The 16914-nt window shown below is 60.0% G+C and overlaps 1 protein-coding gene across 2 annotated transcripts in view; it reads right to left on the bottom strand.

The window, feature by feature from the left end:
* BCR (BCR activator of RhoGEF and GTPase) overlaps window positions 1-16914 on the bottom strand; it is a 98693-nt gene that overhangs the window by 21045 nt on the left and 60734 nt on the right. For both annotated transcript variants that reach the window (XR_010836991.1, XM_059040095.2), the window contains exons 5-14: window positions 16241-16348; window positions 13324-13384; window positions 12062-12114; window positions 9685-9825; window positions 5489-5610; window positions 4300-4468; window positions 3018-3137; window positions 2350-2425; window positions 923-1027; window positions 190-264 (exon numbers count right to left, since the gene is read on the bottom strand). Coding sequence is in view for 1 of the 2 variants with exons in the window: in XM_059040095.2 (XP_058896078.1) it covers window positions 190-264; window positions 923-1027; window positions 2350-2425; window positions 3018-3137; window positions 4300-4468; window positions 5489-5610; window positions 9685-9825; window positions 12062-12114; window positions 13324-13384; window positions 16241-16348 (1030 nt within the window). In the remaining variant the exon portion in view is untranslated. The remainder of the gene's footprint in view (window positions 1-189; window positions 265-922; window positions 1028-2349; window positions 2426-3017; window positions 3138-4299; window positions 4469-5488; window positions 5611-9684; window positions 9826-12061; window positions 12115-13323; window positions 13385-16240; window positions 16349-16914) is intronic.

A 16914-nucleotide genomic window follows, 5' to 3' on the forward strand; every position in this document is an offset into this window, starting at 1 on the left:
GGGGGCAGCTCCCCAGCTCGCAGGGTCTGAGCCAGGCGCTGGCAATGGCAGGGTCCACCCCAGGGAAAGCAACCCCACACCCAGTGGGCGTCAGCCAGCACCGCACCTCCGGGCGGTCAGCTGCTTCTCTGGTCCCCGCACCCTTCGGCTCAGTGTCCGGCCGCCTTCCTCCCCAACCCAGCCGCTTACTAGAACTCTGCTTAAAGCCAGTGGCGGAGTGGACGATGACATTCAGGAACCCGTAGAGCCCGGGAGATTCATCATCTGTGCGAGAGACCAGAGAGGTGAGGGTCCATCCTCCTGGGAGAAGCAGGCAGGTGACAGGTTCTGCTTCAAGGTGACCCTCATGGGGGCCCCGTGTGACTGTCACTTGCTTAGCAGGGGACAAGGCAATGTCAGGAGCAGAAACACACCCATCGTGGCCTCTGTCTCGGGGACCTTAGGATCTAGTTGGGTTCACAACATGGGCAAACCAGGGACCGAGAAGAGATGTGACAGATTCTCGGGACAGGAGAGGGGTCGGGGAGCATGCCACATGGATGGGGTGTGTGTGCCTGAGTGTGCAAAGCATACCCCTGTGTGTGGCTGCATGTGCACAAGTGTGTGTAACAGTGAATGCAAGATGCAGCACAACCACAGGTGGGGCTGGGCAGCACCAGGCTGAGGGGTGGGCGGGGGGATGGGGAGCGGGGCCCAGAGCACAGAGGGTCTGAGGAGCGGCTCGGGACTTGGGGCCAAGTCATCGGTTTTCTCAGCCACCTGGTGGCCACCGCCTGGGAGCGACCACCCCTAACCCGTCCCGTCCACACCCTGGAGAGGCCGACAGGCCCTCAGCAGCACACCCAGCCTTTGAATGGACATCTCTGGTCTCAGGATGGCACTAACAGCAGAAAGGGACGGCAGCCTGGGGGGTACAGCCCACCTTCTTTGTTGATGGTCAGTGGGATGCTGTGAACGGTCTGAAGCTTGACGCACGAGTTGGTCAGCATCTGCAGCTCCACGGACGTCAGGGAGAAACTCTTGAAACCTGAGATGGGGGCACAGGTGCACCAACTGGTGAGTCTGCCCGGCTCTCAGACTCCCCAGGACCCCCATGGGGTGTTCTCAGACGTACCCCCACTGGGTCCTCAGCACATCCTGGTTAGAAGGACTGCAGGGGCCACCTGCTCCCAGGGAGAAGCCGGTAAGGGGCAGGTGAGGCATGGCCCCGGGGGGCCCAGGCTGGGCTCAGAGGGTGGGAGGAATCTTCACACAACGCTCACAAACACAGGGCCGCCCACCACCTTGGCACGGCCTCAAGGCGGTTGCCAGGGGGTGATCTCGGGCACCTTCCTGTGGGGCTCTGTCCCCTGCTCCCCCTTCTCTCCACCAGGTGGGGAAAGGGGATTATTTCTGAGCAGACAACACATGCTGTAAATGGTCTGGGCCCCTGGTTACAACAGGACACCTGGGACAGGAACTCTGGCAGGGCCCCAGGCACTGGCCGTCAGAGTCACCAGGAGCGCCCGTCCTGCCCCCGGAGGCAGTGGCATTGGTGTCTCAGCACAGGCACGAATGACAACCCTGGGGGGACAGGTGCTCAGAATAGGGCAGCGGCGTGCGGAGCCCCCAACCTACCTTGGGGGGCACACAGGGCACACGCGGAAGCCTTTTAGCAAGGATGGCTCGGGAATCCCAAACCGTATGGCTGGGGGCAGAGGAGGGAACCAGGCAGCTGCAGCCCCAGGACCTGGGGCAGGGTCTGCCGTCCCACCCTGAAGGCTGCCAGGCAGGACGGGGCAGCTCTGAGCTGAGCAGAAGGAAAGAACTGCTAACGGAGGGAAGCGCCCAAAGGAGGGGCCGTCCAGAGGGGAGTGGGCGCCCTGTCCTGACAGCGGTCAAGCACAGGGGAGCAGGGCCAGCACAGTGTGGCTGCCCAGGTGGGCCCAGTCAAGGGCCGTATGGCATCAGCATCTGCTGGGGTGTGTGGCAGGCCTGGGGGGAGGCAAGGTGGGTGGGCTACGTGCATGGCAGCCTCGGAAAGGCAGCAGGGGTGCAGGGGGCCCCCAGGGACAGGCAGGGAATTCAGAGTAGGGAGGTCCAGAATGCAGGTGGGAATTCAGAGAAGGACAGAGGAGGGGAAGGGGGTTCACGGGAGGAGGTCAGAGGGCAGGCAGGGGGGCACAGAGGGCAGGGGGCCCTATTAGGACAGCCCCTCCCCCATTATTTCCCATATTCGGGCTCCACGGCACATCTCACTTGGATAAGAGTTACACTGTCCCTTGGGGAAAACAAGGTTTGAGACCATGGGAGGTGACCATCCAGCCCTGACGCTCCCGAGCCCACATCCCAGGCGCACAGGCCACTCACATTTCTTCTGCTGCTCCCGGATGTTCTCCCTCCACTCGGCCCGCTCATAGTCAGATGAGATCAGGAACGTGTAACTCTGGAGTGGGGGAGAGCACACTCGTCATCTCCACCCCAGCTGAGCGGGCACCCAGTGGATCCGGGGCTCCATCCTGGTCACCACGTGGAGCCTGCAGCACGCCCACAGGAGGCACGAGCATCTCCGCGCTGCAGGCCGGCGGAGCTGGGGCGGTTGTGCTCACAGCACTGCTCGTCCCTCCCTGCACCCTCCACTCCTCCTGCTGCACCTGGGTCAGGGCGTGACGAATCAGAGTGCAGGGCCACCGGGGTCACCAGGTGGGAACTGCAGAGGGGAGGGCTGATGCCCACAAGCCGGCCCATGACACAGAGGCAAGGCTCCCGCAAAGCCCACCGGCTGCCCCCTGCCAAGTGCGTGATGCCCATGGAGGGAAAGGCTCCGGCTACAGAGGCAGCAGAAGCCACTCAGGAAAGAAGCTGTCTCTCTGGCCCAAGAGGTCCCGGACAGCATTCCTGCACCAAGGGCTGGGTCTGCACAAACCTGCAAGCCCCCCGCCCTATTGAGACTCCCCGGAGACCCCACCACCTCCCAGCCACGGGGGCTCTGGCCCAAAGCCCCGGAGAGCGGCCCGTGTGCCACGCGGGGCGCTCACCTTGCCGTTGCGGCTGTGCACGCGGAAGGCCATGCTGGGGGACATGAGCAAGAGCAGCGACTCCTGCTCCGAGAGCTTCTTCCTCAGCCTCTCCATGGCCTTGCTGCCCTTGTTCGCTCTCTGTGGGGAGAGGGCATGGTCACGCTTCCAGCTCTGGCCCAGCGCGGCCCGCTCCCACTCTGCCTGCCCCACCACCCCTGATGCTTGGTCAGTGGAGGACGGGAGACCGTCTGGCGGCCCAGCGTGGACAGGGTCTCGGACACAGCGTCCAGGCCCGGCATAGACTGCAAGACATGCTCAGCCCATCCTTCTTAAGGGATTAAGTTCTTCCTCTCATAAACCTCCCTTTTTTCACTTGCTCCAAACTTAGACAATGTGAAGGAGCCTGTCGTGACCCCAAAGGCCCCTCCCTGCTCCCGGATCTGCCACATTTCCGCATCAGGTCCCCTGGGAGTGACTGCGAGGGTCCTGATGGGGGGTGACATGCACCCCCTGGATCTGACTGGGAAAACCCTCCCTGCTGCGTGTCGTGTTCCTCCCTCCTGAAGCCCTCTGTCCCCGGGGGAGGCTGTGCTGCCTGCCACTAGGCAGAGGGCACGGCTCGGATGGGTGAGTGGTAGCAGAGAGCTTGACAGCCCCATGGATGCAGCCCTGGCTCCCCTCTGCCTCGGGACACTCTGCCATGGGGGCCACGGGTCCGTCGGGACGAATAAACAACCCAGAGTTCATGCTGGTCCTGGGGCTCCTGTGCTTTCCTCATCCTGCGGGGTTTGCAGTATAGAAGGTTGGGTAGGGTGAGGGCTGAGAAGGACCCCTGTTTTGCTGTACCCACCTCAGCTGGGTGTCCCTGGACATCAACCTTCTGAAGACGCACCTTGTGTTTGGCCACTGTGAGGCACCCGCTCTGGCCTGGGCTGACCCTACAGGCGCAGGGCTCATCCTCACTGTTCCTCCAGAACACTGTTCCTCTCCATAAACAACCAGGGGCCTGCTGGGTGCAGTCCAGACCCCCTGGGGGGGCTGTGTTTTCCCCCCAGCCTGGGATTTGCTCCAGATCAGGGCAGTTATAAGAGGGACAGAGGGGCACCTCCCCCTACCCCATCTTGGATGGCTCCATGCCTGATGGGAGGCCTGGCACTGTGAGGGTTCACAGGGGTCCCAGCAGGTCCCAGAGACCAGCAGTGGGATCAGATGCCCTGCAGAACTCGCCCGCCTGCCAGCGTGAGGGGATGCTGCCCACTCGAGCTGCAGAGCCCGGCCTGACACCACCCCCCAGCCCCACCTTCTCTCTCTGGATGTCACTCTTGATCTGGGAGATCTTGATCTTCATGGCATCCAGCTCCTCATCCAGCACCAGGGGGATGTTGGGTGCAGCCTCCGAGTCGTCTACTGTCTGGAAGCTGAGATCCGTGAGCGGGATATACCATTTGCAGTCGTATTGCTGGGTTTTGCTGGGTGGGGGGAGGGGCAGGTTAACAAGCTGACCACCTTCCTTTGCTTAAGTCACTGCTTTCGACTTTGGGGGACCCTAAGTTCATGGCCACGAGGTTTACCTGACCTTCTAACTCTGCTCATGGTCCCTGAGACAGGCTGGGATAAGGCCACAGGCAGACACTGGCGACCCAGCCTCAGTGACCCCTGGCGAGGGGCATTGTACACGTGTGACCCAGGCCCCACGGGTCTGACAAGCCCTCATCCACCCTACTCTGTGCTGACAGTGGTGGCTCATAGGCTCCCTGACACGGGAGACCACCTAGGCCGCCAATGACAGTCAGGAGAGGACTACAGACATGTCCAGAGCTGTAGAGTTGGAGGGGCTGCAAATCTACCCAGTGTAATCCCTCCCTCGACAGACGGAGAAACCAAGGCTCTCTTCTGATTAAATCCACTCAGCGTGGTGATGGCAGAATGGGGTGAAGAGCCCAGTTCTGGTTCTTCCCAACGTGACCTTCTTTCCTCCATTCCAGCCACTGCCTCCCCCCACCGGCCCCCCACTGCTGCAACCTGTGTGGTCTGATCCCTGTGGCTTTGGGTGGGGTCTGCAGGCCAATGCTGAGAATCACTTAGAAGCCACCATGATCTCCGGGAAGACAAAATGTAGGGATCACCTAGTGATGCCCTCCAAGGACAGGGGAGGGGCAGCCAGTGTCCATCCCGCACCTGCACCAGACCTTGCAGCCCCCTGACCTGTCTGGGTCACGACATGACAGGCCCCCAATAGCACCTGAAGTCATAGTCAACAGCCTGGTCACCCAACCAGACCCTGAATGTCTCCAGATTCCTAATGATGAACTTTGACCTTGAGCCTGGCATCACGTCCAGTTGGAAACAGAATGTAGCTTAACAAGAGCAGCTTGGCAACAGGTTACGACCTCTTGAGGCTCACTGGAAAGAACACCAGGTCTCCTCCTATAGAAACCACCCCATACCCCGGGGACCCTCCTCTCAGCCGGGGCCGCACGGTCACTCACCCTCCGCTCTGCTTCTTGAGCTTGGTGCACAGGAGCAGGTCAGTGAAGAGGAAGACATGCCGCAGCTTGCGGGCCCCCTCCACCAGCTCCACCATGAAGCTGTCCTTCAGCAGCTGCCGGTGCTGCAGGAGCAGGGGTGGGGGGGGGTGCTGGTCAGGGCAGGGGCGGCCTGGGCCTCCACTCCCCCCACCTCCAACCCTCACACCCACTTCCCAGCGCTCCTTCCACCTCATCCGCACACAAGGACACATGCCAAATGCCTTGCTTTTTGTTCATCAAAGTTCTCAAGCCCCAGAGTCACCGTCACTGGCCTGGAGGCCGGAGGAAACATTGCAGCCAAGGCGACGGGAGAGCCCCTTTGAGCAGGGTGGCCCATACATTCCCAGGACAGGCCTGGAGACCCAGGCAAGAGGCCGGCCACGTGGAGAGGGGACGTTCTCGTACAGGGACCGTCAAGGATCAGGTAACAAGAGCTTGGTGCTTGGCCTAGAGGGGACTGCCTGGTAACGGGGGAGGAGATGGGCCGAGAGAACTCCGAGAGGGGGCAGTCACGCTAAGGGCTGGGCCTGGATCTGAGGGCATCAGGAGGCCGGGCAGGGGTTCCCCAGCTGGGACCCCACATTCTAGTCCTTCTGAGGTCAGTGCCCACTGATGGGCAGGGGCCCACATAGGGGTTTTACACCTCTGATGACCACCCCTGACCCTGAGGCATCCTCGAAGGAGCAGGGGGACTAGAGGCACCAGTCCCCAGCAAGCCCTGTGCCTCTCTGCCCCTGGGGGCTTCATCTGAAAGACAAGGGATGGTCTCATGGCTCACAAGTTTCCAGGGCACATGGAGGTAAGTCGGTAATTCAGCTGACAAACAGTGCCCGCCACCTCATCTGGGCTGGCGCTGTGCTGTGCCAAGGACGCAGGGACGGGATGAGAGGCTGCCCCACGCACATGCTGGGTGTGCTGTGCCAGCACGTGGCCTGTCATTGGATGTGACCCTCTGCTGTGGGTGAGTCCTCATGCCCACTTCAAAGATGAGAAGCCTGAGCCTCAGGAAGCTCCACCATCCACCCCAGGCAGCACAGGGAGCGAGCGGGGACACTCAGGGGTCTGTGCCCAGGAGGAGAGAGACCAGGTGCTCATTGGGGGCCTTGCCTGCCTGGCCTCAGGGAAGGCCCCCCAGAAAGGGCAACTCCCCATCCCTCTCTGTGATGGCCTGGGAAGGGTCCGGAGGGTCAGGCACACACACCACAGGGGGCGAAGACCCACAGCGTCTCCCTAACCCTGTCACCCCACCGCCCTCAACACCCCCCACCCCCCGCAGCAGGTCTGGGCACCTGGCTCCACTGCCACCTGCCGCCTGAGGTTCTTCTCAGGGAACCTGTGCCTCCCTGAACTCCCCCCACACTCACAGCAGGAGCCTCCCAGAAGCAAATGCAGCCTGGGCCAGGCCCCCCAACATTCCCACATCACCGTAGTGCGCAGCTCAGCTCACAGCAGCTGGCCAGGCCTTGGCACGGAGACTGGATGATTTACATGGGAGCCGCCAGTGCCAACCACACCACAAGTGGGAGGGCAAGAGGGCTGCCCACGTGCCCAGGTCGTGACCCATCGTCACTGCCCTCCCCCGCCTGCCATGGGCATAGGCAAGCCCCGCGTCTGCACCCATGGGAAGCACCTGGGGACACAGCCATGCAGCACCGGGGACCTGGGCAGCCTGACTGCGGGGTCTGTGCCGGGGGGCAGGCCCTGGGACACTGAGGTCCTCGAGGAATGCCCCCTCGGCAGGGACACGGCAGATGGTCTTCCAGCCCAGGAGGCAGGACCAAGGGACCTTCTGTGAGGCGGGACTGCAGTCCTTTCTCCACACAAAGGAGCTGAGCTTCTGGCCATTGCCAGCAGAGGGCCCCCAAGGTCCAGCTCAGAGGTGGATTCGTCCCCTGTCAGCCGGTCAGAATCGTCCAGGGTCCCAGCCCTGATGGAGCCCCCTGCAGGCCCTTCCCCTCCTCCCCGCCGGGTCCTGCCGCTCACAGGTTCATCCAAAGTCCCACCCCAGCCACCAACTTCATCCTCCAGAGGCCACCAGTGTCACCCTGGCACTTGTGGCAGCCTGTACATCCACCCATCTGTGTTAGGAGACATGGGCTCAGACGGCAGCCCTGGGGGGCTCTGATGGGTGGACTCAGTTGCCAGGCCCCTCCCCATGCACCCCTGCCTGTGCAAATCCTCATCATTCCAGGAGAAGCCCCCCACCCCATGACGTCCTGGCCTGAGCCTTGCTCTGTGCTGCACCACGTCTCCCAAGGGCCACACGAGGTGCACAGTGTGGGGAGTGGACGGTGTGGCTGTCCTCTGAGTGCAGTCAGACTTTCTCACCACGAGCTTCCCCATCGTGGCAGATGTCCTCCCTCCCAAGGAGGCCGCAGGCCTCACTTCGGAACCCCAGCCCACCCTGGGGTCCTGCAGTGGCTCAAACAGAAAATGCGCAGCAGATGGGCAGGAAGGGTCTCCCAGCTCCAGGAAAGCAGGGCCCCCAACCACGATACTGGCAAATCCACGAAGGGAGCCCGGACCCTGGCCCAGGGATCAGGCCTCATTCTGTCTCTATCTGTAGACCCCAGCCCCCAGCTCTCGAGGACGTCCCAGGCAGGGGTGTGGGTGTGGATCTGCCTGCATCCTGGTCTAGCCGCCATCTATCTCCCTTACTGTGCCCCTGACGGAGAACCCTGAATGAAGGCGCGTGTGACTCAGACTCCCGACCTTTCAGGGTCACCGGCCTTTCTCCCCCATTCGTGGCTGAGGCACCTAAGCAACTCCCCTCAAGGAGCAGACACCACAGGTCAACAGGACCAGATGCTGGTGGGGATGGGGTGGGCACAGGTAGAAGCCTTGCCCCCATGAAGCACCGGCCCCTACACACTTCCCAGTCAGGCGCCCCGGGACCCCGACCATGGGTCCACAGGGAAGGAGGCCTAGGATACAGATGCGGGCTCAAGGGCCTGGCTGACAACTGCCAGGCGACATCTGATTTTCCTCAATTCCTGAAGGCAGCTGCTTCCAATGATCCGAAGAGCAAGGAGGCACTTCTCCCCGGGGAACCTAAGTGTAGCGGGAGACACAGGCGCATATTCAGCACCCACAGAAGGACTTGCACAGCTGCTTCCCAGGAGGGCAGTGCTCTTATAAAGGAATTGCCTGCGAGAGAGCATGGTGTCCCAGGAGGGGAGACCAAGCAGCACGAACCAGACAGGGACAGGAGTCTTGGCAGAAGCAAATCCCGAGTCTTGTGAGACCATGTCAACTGCTGACAAGGGAGGCCGAGCACTCAGGTACCACTTCCCACACAGGTGTGGAAGCACAGGGCTGAGAGCAGCCTGCCCACCAGCCCCAAGTCCTGACAGGTCAGCCTCGGCGCCGCTGAGCCCCTGGCACACTAACGGGAAGAGGAGTGGCTCCGAGCGGCAGCTACAGTAAGGTTCGCTGCCAGCCCACGTGTTGCTGGGCCATACGGCTCCTGTCCTTGCATGAGACCCCAGACGCCGCGCGGGTCCGCAGCCCTGCCCTGCCCCGCGGTGCCGCTTCCAACAAAAGATGCTCACACTAGATGCCGCCCCTGACTGGCACACCTCTGCCATCTTGCTGCAAGCTGCCTGGCACCGGGCTGGGCCCTCCCAGGAAGGAGTGGAGGCAGCAGGGGGGGCATTTGAGCCCCTCTGTTCCACACCCTCTCATCTACAATGTGCAGAGAGATGGAGACTGGGAGGGGCTGTCAGGGAGGGAGGGAGGGAGGAGGGGAAGGAGAGCCCTTCTGGCAGAAGAAGTCAACCACGTTCGTTCTCCAGCTATTCTCCAAACCACAACCCCCTCCCCTTCATCCCCTTTAAAGTCCTTAAACCCACTGTTAACTGTATGTTAATGAAAGAACACTCAAGAGGAACCTAGTGGTCCCCAGGCACACAAATGCCATCCTCCTTCTCACCGGTCTCCTTAGCTGGGGACCCTGATCCGGCAGGGTGTGCGGTGCCCGGGACATAACCCCCCAGGTGACGCCCGCACACCTGAAACCACACTCCGATGCCCTGCACACCGGCCTGGGTTCACCCTGCCAGGGTCAAGGGCCCCCAAGTCCAGGCGTTTCTGTGTTGGGCTGAGCTGTGCGGATACAGTGGGCCCCATGCCCACCTCTGCTCGTCCGCCATGCTCACCTCTCCCTTCTTCACGGTCATGGACTGCCGGCGGGGCGTGATCTCCTCGTTAATGCTGGACAGGAAGTTCTGCGAGATGCGGAGAGCATCTTGCAGCAGCAGGTGGTCGGGGTGGCCAGAGGGGGTGTGTTTCAGCAAGTCCTGCATTGGACGAAGGATGGAGTCAGAGCAGCCCCGGCATCTCTGCCGTGAGAGCCGCAGACGCTATGGGTGTGACCTGGGGCCACTTCTCACCGTGGCCTGGGCCACGCGGCAGCACTTGTGCGAGCACTGTGCTGGGAGCAGGCCCCTAACGGCGCCCCACTGCACGTTGCAGAGAGGGGCTCCACGCTACAGGTCTGGGGCAGGTTTCTCTATTCGGGCCCTGGTGACATGCAGGCTGGTTTTGGTGGGGGCTGTCTGGGCACTGGAGGATGCTGGCACCATCCTTGGCCTCTGCCCACTCGATGGCAGTGGTGCCCCCTCATGTGTGGCTGTGACAAGCAAAAATGCCCCTGGACATTGTCACAGGTCCCCTGGGGCAGAACCCATCTTAGTCCGCTGGTCCGTGTGAGGTCAGGGGAAAGCCCCTGACCTTCCCGGCTCCTCCTCTTTTAGATCAGAGCCTGAGACTCCTTCTCTACTGCGAATGCATGTAATTTGTGCTCAAAGTCTACGGCTTCCTGGTTCAGAGCAACAAAACCCTCTTAGCTCCCAAATCCTACAGCAAAGAGAACCTGGGGAGATGAAATAAGCTCAGGGGAGGCTCTGGTGTTGGGGATCCCAGGCCCCCCCCACCGCTCCTGGTGGCTCTGGCTTCCCCCTGCCAGGCCTGGGCTCATTGTGGTGAGGGGACCAAATAAAGGGTCTCCAGGACTCATGGGCCACTGGCGAGAGCCTCCCAAACCGCAAATCTCAGCTTATCTCCCTCCATCCAGGAACTCTTAGTCGGAGGATGGTAAGAAGTTATGAAACGTGCACTGGATGGAAAACCACGCAGCTTAAAAATGAACGAGGCAAAGCTGTTTGGGCCAAAGTGGAACAACTGCCACAATATAACATTAAGGGGTAAAAAGCCACTTGTGGAATGGTATGCACAGAACAACACCGTCTGAGTGATTTAGAAAGATGCCACATGTGTCGGCATAAAGATCCTTGTGGGGCTTCCCTGGTGGCGCGGTGGTTGAGAGTCCGCCTGCAGATGCAGGGGACGCGGGTTTGTGCCCCGGTGCGGGAGGATCCCACATACCGCGGAGCGGCTGGGCCCGTGGGCCATGGCCGCTGAGCCTGCGCGTCCGGAGCCTGTGCTCCGCAGTGGGAGAGGCCACAACAGTGAGAGGCCCGTATACCGAAAAAAAAAAAAAAAAAAAAAAAAAAAGATCCTTGTGGTGGTGGCTCCTTTGTGGAGAGGAAGCAAGACAGGAAATGGACATTTCAAACAATTCTGTCACTTGGTTGTACATTTTAAAAAAATTGCGCATGTTGGGCTTCCCTGGTGGCGCAGTGGTTAAGAATCCACCTGCCGAGGCAGGGGACCCAGGTTTAAGCTCTAGTCCAGGAAGATTCCACATGTCACGGAGCAACTAAGCCCGTGTGCCACAACTACTGAGCCTGTGCTCTAGAGTCCGCAAGCCACAACTACTGAACCCGCGTGCCACAACTACTGAAGCCCACGTGCCTAGAGCCCATGCGCCACAACAAGAGAAGCCACCGCAACGAGAAGCCCGTGCACCTCAACGAAGAGTAGCCCCCGCTCGCCGCAACTAGAGAGAGCCCGTGCAACAACGAAGACCCAACGTAGCCGAAATAAATAAATAAATTTATTTAAAAACAAATGCGCATGTAAGACTTGCTCTAAATACAGACGAATAGGGTCACTTGGCAGTAGGATTGGGGGCCTTTTTTTTCCTGCTTTTGTTTCTCAGTATTAAGACGACCACTTAATAATGTGCAAGTGACTCCCCACTGCCTTCAGGAGCAGCCCCGCCAGGTGGGCCTCCCTGCACACCCTCTCCACATACACTCTCCCGGCTGGAGAATGTGGTCTGACCACAGCCCCGGGGTGCACCTGACATTGGTGCCCCAACCTGTGCTATGTGTCCCCGCCCCCTCCCCCGGGAAGCTTCTCCACCTGCAAGCCTCTGCCCATGTGGGACAGGATGCTCCCTACCTGTACCCGCTCTGATGAGGCATTTGGAACACCTGGAGAGCCTGCTGTGTTTCCCCCCTCCCACCCCCAGGAGCCCAGGGATGGCAGAGGTGCCTCACTTCTGCATCCTCAGTACAGGTGTGTGGCAGAAAAGGGGGCAGGCGGGCAAAACTGACAGACATCAGCGTCAGCCCCAGAACAGAAACCAAGAACCCCAAGGTGAGGAGGCCCCGGGCCCGAGGGACTCACATGCAGGACCAGTGTGCTCCTCGTGACCCGGTCCACAGGCTTGTAGAGCAGGGCTGCGGAGAGACTAAGGGTGAGAGAAGGCGGACCGCCTGCCTGCCCACCCACCCTCACTGCAAGGCGGGAGGTGGGGGCAGCCCCAGCCTCCACATCCCCTGGGAACCCCACCTCCCCACCGCTCAGTGACAAGGTTGAACCCGATGCATTCCTGGAAGGTCAGAAACATGGCTGTGAGCCTTCAGTCTGTGACATCAGTGCCAGGTCCAGGGCTGATGAGAACCCGAGCCTGAGTGGCTGACTCAGCAGCAAGCATTCAAAGGCCTCCCTGTTGACGGCCCTCCCGCTTGGAGTCAGGGAGCTGGCCAGCACTCGGGGGAGGAAGCGCCAGCGCAGATCCCAGGCCAGGGGGTGCGGACCAGCACGCTGCTCTCCATGTGTATCCAGGCCTGATGCTGAGATGTGGCTCTTGGTTTTATAAGCGTTTTTGGACCCCTGGACGCCAGCAGCATGGAGCCCCAACCGGCCAGGGCCATCCCTGCTTCTCCATGGTGGGCACAGCCCATCACGGGCACAGGCGATTCATGTGTTCTCACATGTAGGGTGCAGTTCCGCCCGTAACCTCCACGACTAGTGCAGGGCATGCACTGTTATCCCCATTTTACAGAAATGGGGGAAACCAGCTCAGAGGGCGGTGTAGCTGTGGCCCCGGCCCATGTCTGCTGTTCTCTGTGAGCGTAACTCCTCCCAAGACCCTAACAGCCAGAAACGAGAAGTACCTTGTTGTTCCTGAGCTCACTCTGCCCAGAGGGATGAGGGCAAACACAGGCCCAGGAGCCCGACTACCTGGCCCTGACCCCTGCCCAGCCACTCTGAATCCGCGTTCTACACGGTCCTTTCCACTCTAAACCTGTTTTATCATCTGAAACAAGGGAAGACAAGAGCCTTCTGCAGGGCCATTGGGACAACAAGATGACACTGTAAATGCCTGGCTGTGCCTGCTTTGTGGGCGTCAGATAACTCCCACTTCTTCCTGGTTCCCTGCCCCACCCACCACCCCCCATTGGTGGCAACAGGTCCTGACAGTGTCCCTTCGCACCCACCATGGCCAGCGCTGCTCCCTCCCCATCCCCCCACACCCCACTACTGGAAATCTGGAGCAGAAGAGGGGCCAGAGTGTGACCCAGCTGGGTGCCCTGGCTGCTCCTGTCTGCTGGCAGCGGCTGCCACCACAGGGGCATGCAGGGGCCTCGGCACAGAGAACTCACTCTCCAGAGAGTTCTTGGTCGTTTGGTCCTTGGCATCTTTGCTGCTTCTGGCTCTCAGGTTCTGCAAAGAGAAAAGCACGTTTTCCACAGGGCAGATGAAGCAGCTCTGATGTGGCAGCGAGTTCACGGTCAGGAACCTTCAGCAGAGCTCTCACCCTCCTCTCACTGTTGAGAAGCCCAGATGTGGCAAACCTCAGGGCTGTGTCTGGGCCACAGCCTGCAGAACGGGGCCAACGGAGCACACGCTCGCCCTGGATGAGGCTGCTGACATTAGGATCAGAAATTCTCTATTCTAAGGGGTTGTCCTATGCACCCTGGGATGTTGAATAGCATCCTATGGGCGCAGCAGCACCCTCTCCTCTTGCTGTGACAATCTAAAACGTCCCCCAGCATTGCTAAGTGTCTCCAGGGGACAAAATCAGCGCTGGTTGAGAACCTCTGACACAGAGGATCCTGCAAACCAAGGCAACTGGCAACGCCCCTCCTGGGTGCACGGATCAGCTTTCTTGGAGCAGTTAAACAACGTGCAGGGGCTGGTGGGTCAGAAAGAAGAGCACTCAGCTTCGGGGAGGCCAGGGCAGGGCGCTGGCATGCACTCTGCCTCCACCCCAGCCTCCCCTCCCCTGACTTTGCAAACGTCCTTGCCCAGGAAGTGAGCAGAGCTTTTTAGTGGGTGGGTCATTTTTCAACACAACCATGTCAAAGGCACTGCTGATTTGGCCCAAGGTACCAAGAGAAATGTGGATAAAAGGTCCCTGTGTGCCTGAAATAGTCTCTGGAAAGAAGCTGTGGTTAATCCCAGTATGAGACTTCTGAGCGAACAGAAAACACAGCACAGGAATGGGAAGGGGCCTGGAGATGACCTTCCCAACATCTCAGGCTGTGGGAAACCTCTTGGGACTAGAAAACATAGTGTATTTTAAGCTCACGGGGGCCAAACTCACAATGCACCTTGGTGCCTCTCCTGATAATTTAGCTCCCCTCAATGACTCCTCCATCTGTCTGCCTCAGCAGCTCCCAGAGGGTGGGCAGGGGGGGTGAGGGGGCATGAGAGCTCAAATCTGCAAAAATTAGGTGCTGTTCACATGAGCCAGGGCAGCAGCCCACGCGCCAAGGGCCCCTGGAAGGTGCGATGAACGTGGGCACCTTGAGCATCTCGGGGCTCTGGGAGGCCTGCCTTAAGAAAACTTACAAGTTTGGTTTAACCCCACATTTCCCAAACTGACTAGACTCCGGAAGCCCTTTTCACATGATTGTTACCTAGTTATTATCTGGGGAGCTCGAGCTCACAGAACCCATCTCAGGCAACTCCAGTCTGACTGGACACTGCAGCACATCCATTTCTCAGGCCAGTCCTGGGAGACATGAAGGACCACTGCTCCACCCTGCCTGTCCTTGGAGATGGACATCCAGTCTCCATGGCCAAGCTCTGACCCACCAGAATGCAACTCCCCACACCTCTACATGGCCTGCTTCTTCTGTGCCCTTTTGGTTCATTTCACTGTCTGTGTGGCTCTAGTTTCTCTGGGTCTTTTTTGAAACATGGATGGAAAACCAAAGTGGATACCACCTGATGGTAAAAGTTTCACAGAACCGGCATCTGGCCGCCCCGAATCCCGTCCTGCTGCCTGTGCCTGTGCCTGGGCTCAGATTCCCACCTGTGCCTGGTTGGTGGGACCACGTGACTCCTAGGTGATGTCCCACCATCGCTTCCTCCTTCCTCTGTAGACACCTGTCCTGGTGGACGTGAACTTGGCTCCATTTAACCACAGCCTGCTCTTAAAAGATTATGAATCTAATTTGTCAAAGTCACCTGGGACTTGGCGCCAGCATTCCAGCTGTTAGGGGTATGGGGGCTGCTAGTTTAATGAGCTAAAGAGAGGAACAGACCCAATGCTGCAGGCAATCCAGGGCAGCTTCAGAGGGAAGTGTGGAGCCAGCCTGCAGTCCTGGGTGCATGTAGCCCGTTACCAGCGGCACCAGGTGGGGAGCAGGGCACCCACGGGCTCTGGGGAACGGTATGGCACGTTATCACCATGGGAGATGCCAGTGCTGGGACCCACAGGGCCCAGCCCCCGTGATAAATTATAAAATAGCACAAATCCCCTGGAACAAAGCCCAGGTGTGACAGTCGGGGTACGATCGTATCCCAGCAGGAGACCCTCTCCTGCCTATTTCTAGTTTCCGTTTCTCTTCCTAAAGCTGGGGTTTCACTTGGAGGTCTTCCCACCCAGAATCCTTGTTTGGCGGGGAAGGCAGGTCAGGGCTCTGAGGACTACAGGCCTGGGAAGAAGAAAGTATCACCCAACTGCCACGGACAGAAGCAGGATGGAGCAGGGCAGGGAGGACCTGGCATGGCCACCAGCCCGCGACAGCCACCCGTCTTCTGCATCCGGGGGGCTCTTCCGAGGCCTCTCGTGCTAACACTCCAGGGCTTGAGGTTTCAGAGCCCCCGGGCCGGTGTGATGCCCAGGCTGCAGCTTCCTCCCACGCGGGTCAACAGAACGCACACCAGCCACATCCCCTGGGCCGGCTGCAGACCCCAGAGGAGCAGAGCATGACACCTTCCCACCTGCTCTCCATCCGCAAGGTGCAATGTCGGCCTCAGGACTCAAGTGTTGAGACCTCTGTTAATGGGGCAGAACTATGGACACCCCGAACTGCACACAGACAGTGCAAGTCTGTCCGGGGTACCCCAGAGCTGGGCCCTGGCTGCTGGGGAGGCAAGGTGCTCCTCGGGCTGCTCCGTCTATCTGCTCATGACAACCCACAGGCATCTGGAAACAGAGCTGAGGTTCACAACCAGACCTTAGTTTGCGGTGCCTTGTTCTCCCGGGTCACGGTGTGCCAACAACCAGCCCACAGCCCACCCTCAGGAGGTGGAGGGGTGCACCTGTCTGAACAGCGTCACGCGTACCTCAGAGATTTCTGCAAACTGAGCGTTGGCCTGACAGCACTTCTCAGCCGTTTCCATGGCAACTCCATAGTTGTCCACAAAGGCCCGGTACACACCCAGCTGGCTGGCCTGCAGGGAGGAAGGGAGTGAGTGTGGGACAGGTGTAGGGCAGGTGTGGGACAGGTGCGGGACAGGCGGTCTCCATCCCTCTGGGTAACGGGCTTCTGTGCACAGCTCTGGAGGAAGCCCAGGTGCAGGAGACAGTGCAGGGCTGCAGGAAACTCAGCTCCTCCACGCTGTCACTGCCTCCCACCTGCTTCCCCTCCCCACGCGCTAAGCACACTTCCTTCTTCTAAAGCGACACGTTGAGAAGTGACTCACAGCCCCAGAAGGGTAGCAGTTCTCTTCATCCTCCCACCCCACTCATTTAAATGGGGCCACCAGCAGCAGCTGAAGTTCCAGGATATCAGTGAACGTGGATGAGCGTCTCCAGCAGGTGGGATGGAGCGGCCCCTTCTCATCCTGGCTGCGGGAGACCTCAGTGGACCCATCCCTGGCCTGAGGGGCCACTACTCTGCTCCTATCTGGTCTCTTCAGACACGCAAGAAACACGCAGTTGAGCTGCCCTTGGAGAAAAGGGGCTCGTGCTGCCCAGACATGAGCCCAGCCCAAACCTGGCGACGGGGCCCAGGTGT

Source organism: Kogia breviceps, chromosome 15 (genome assembly GCF_026419965.1).
Source record: "Kogia breviceps isolate mKogBre1 chromosome 15, mKogBre1 haplotype 1, whole genome shotgun sequence".
In the NCBI taxonomy this organism is placed as follows: domain Eukaryota; kingdom Metazoa; phylum Chordata; class Mammalia; order Artiodactyla; family Physeteridae; genus Kogia; species Kogia breviceps.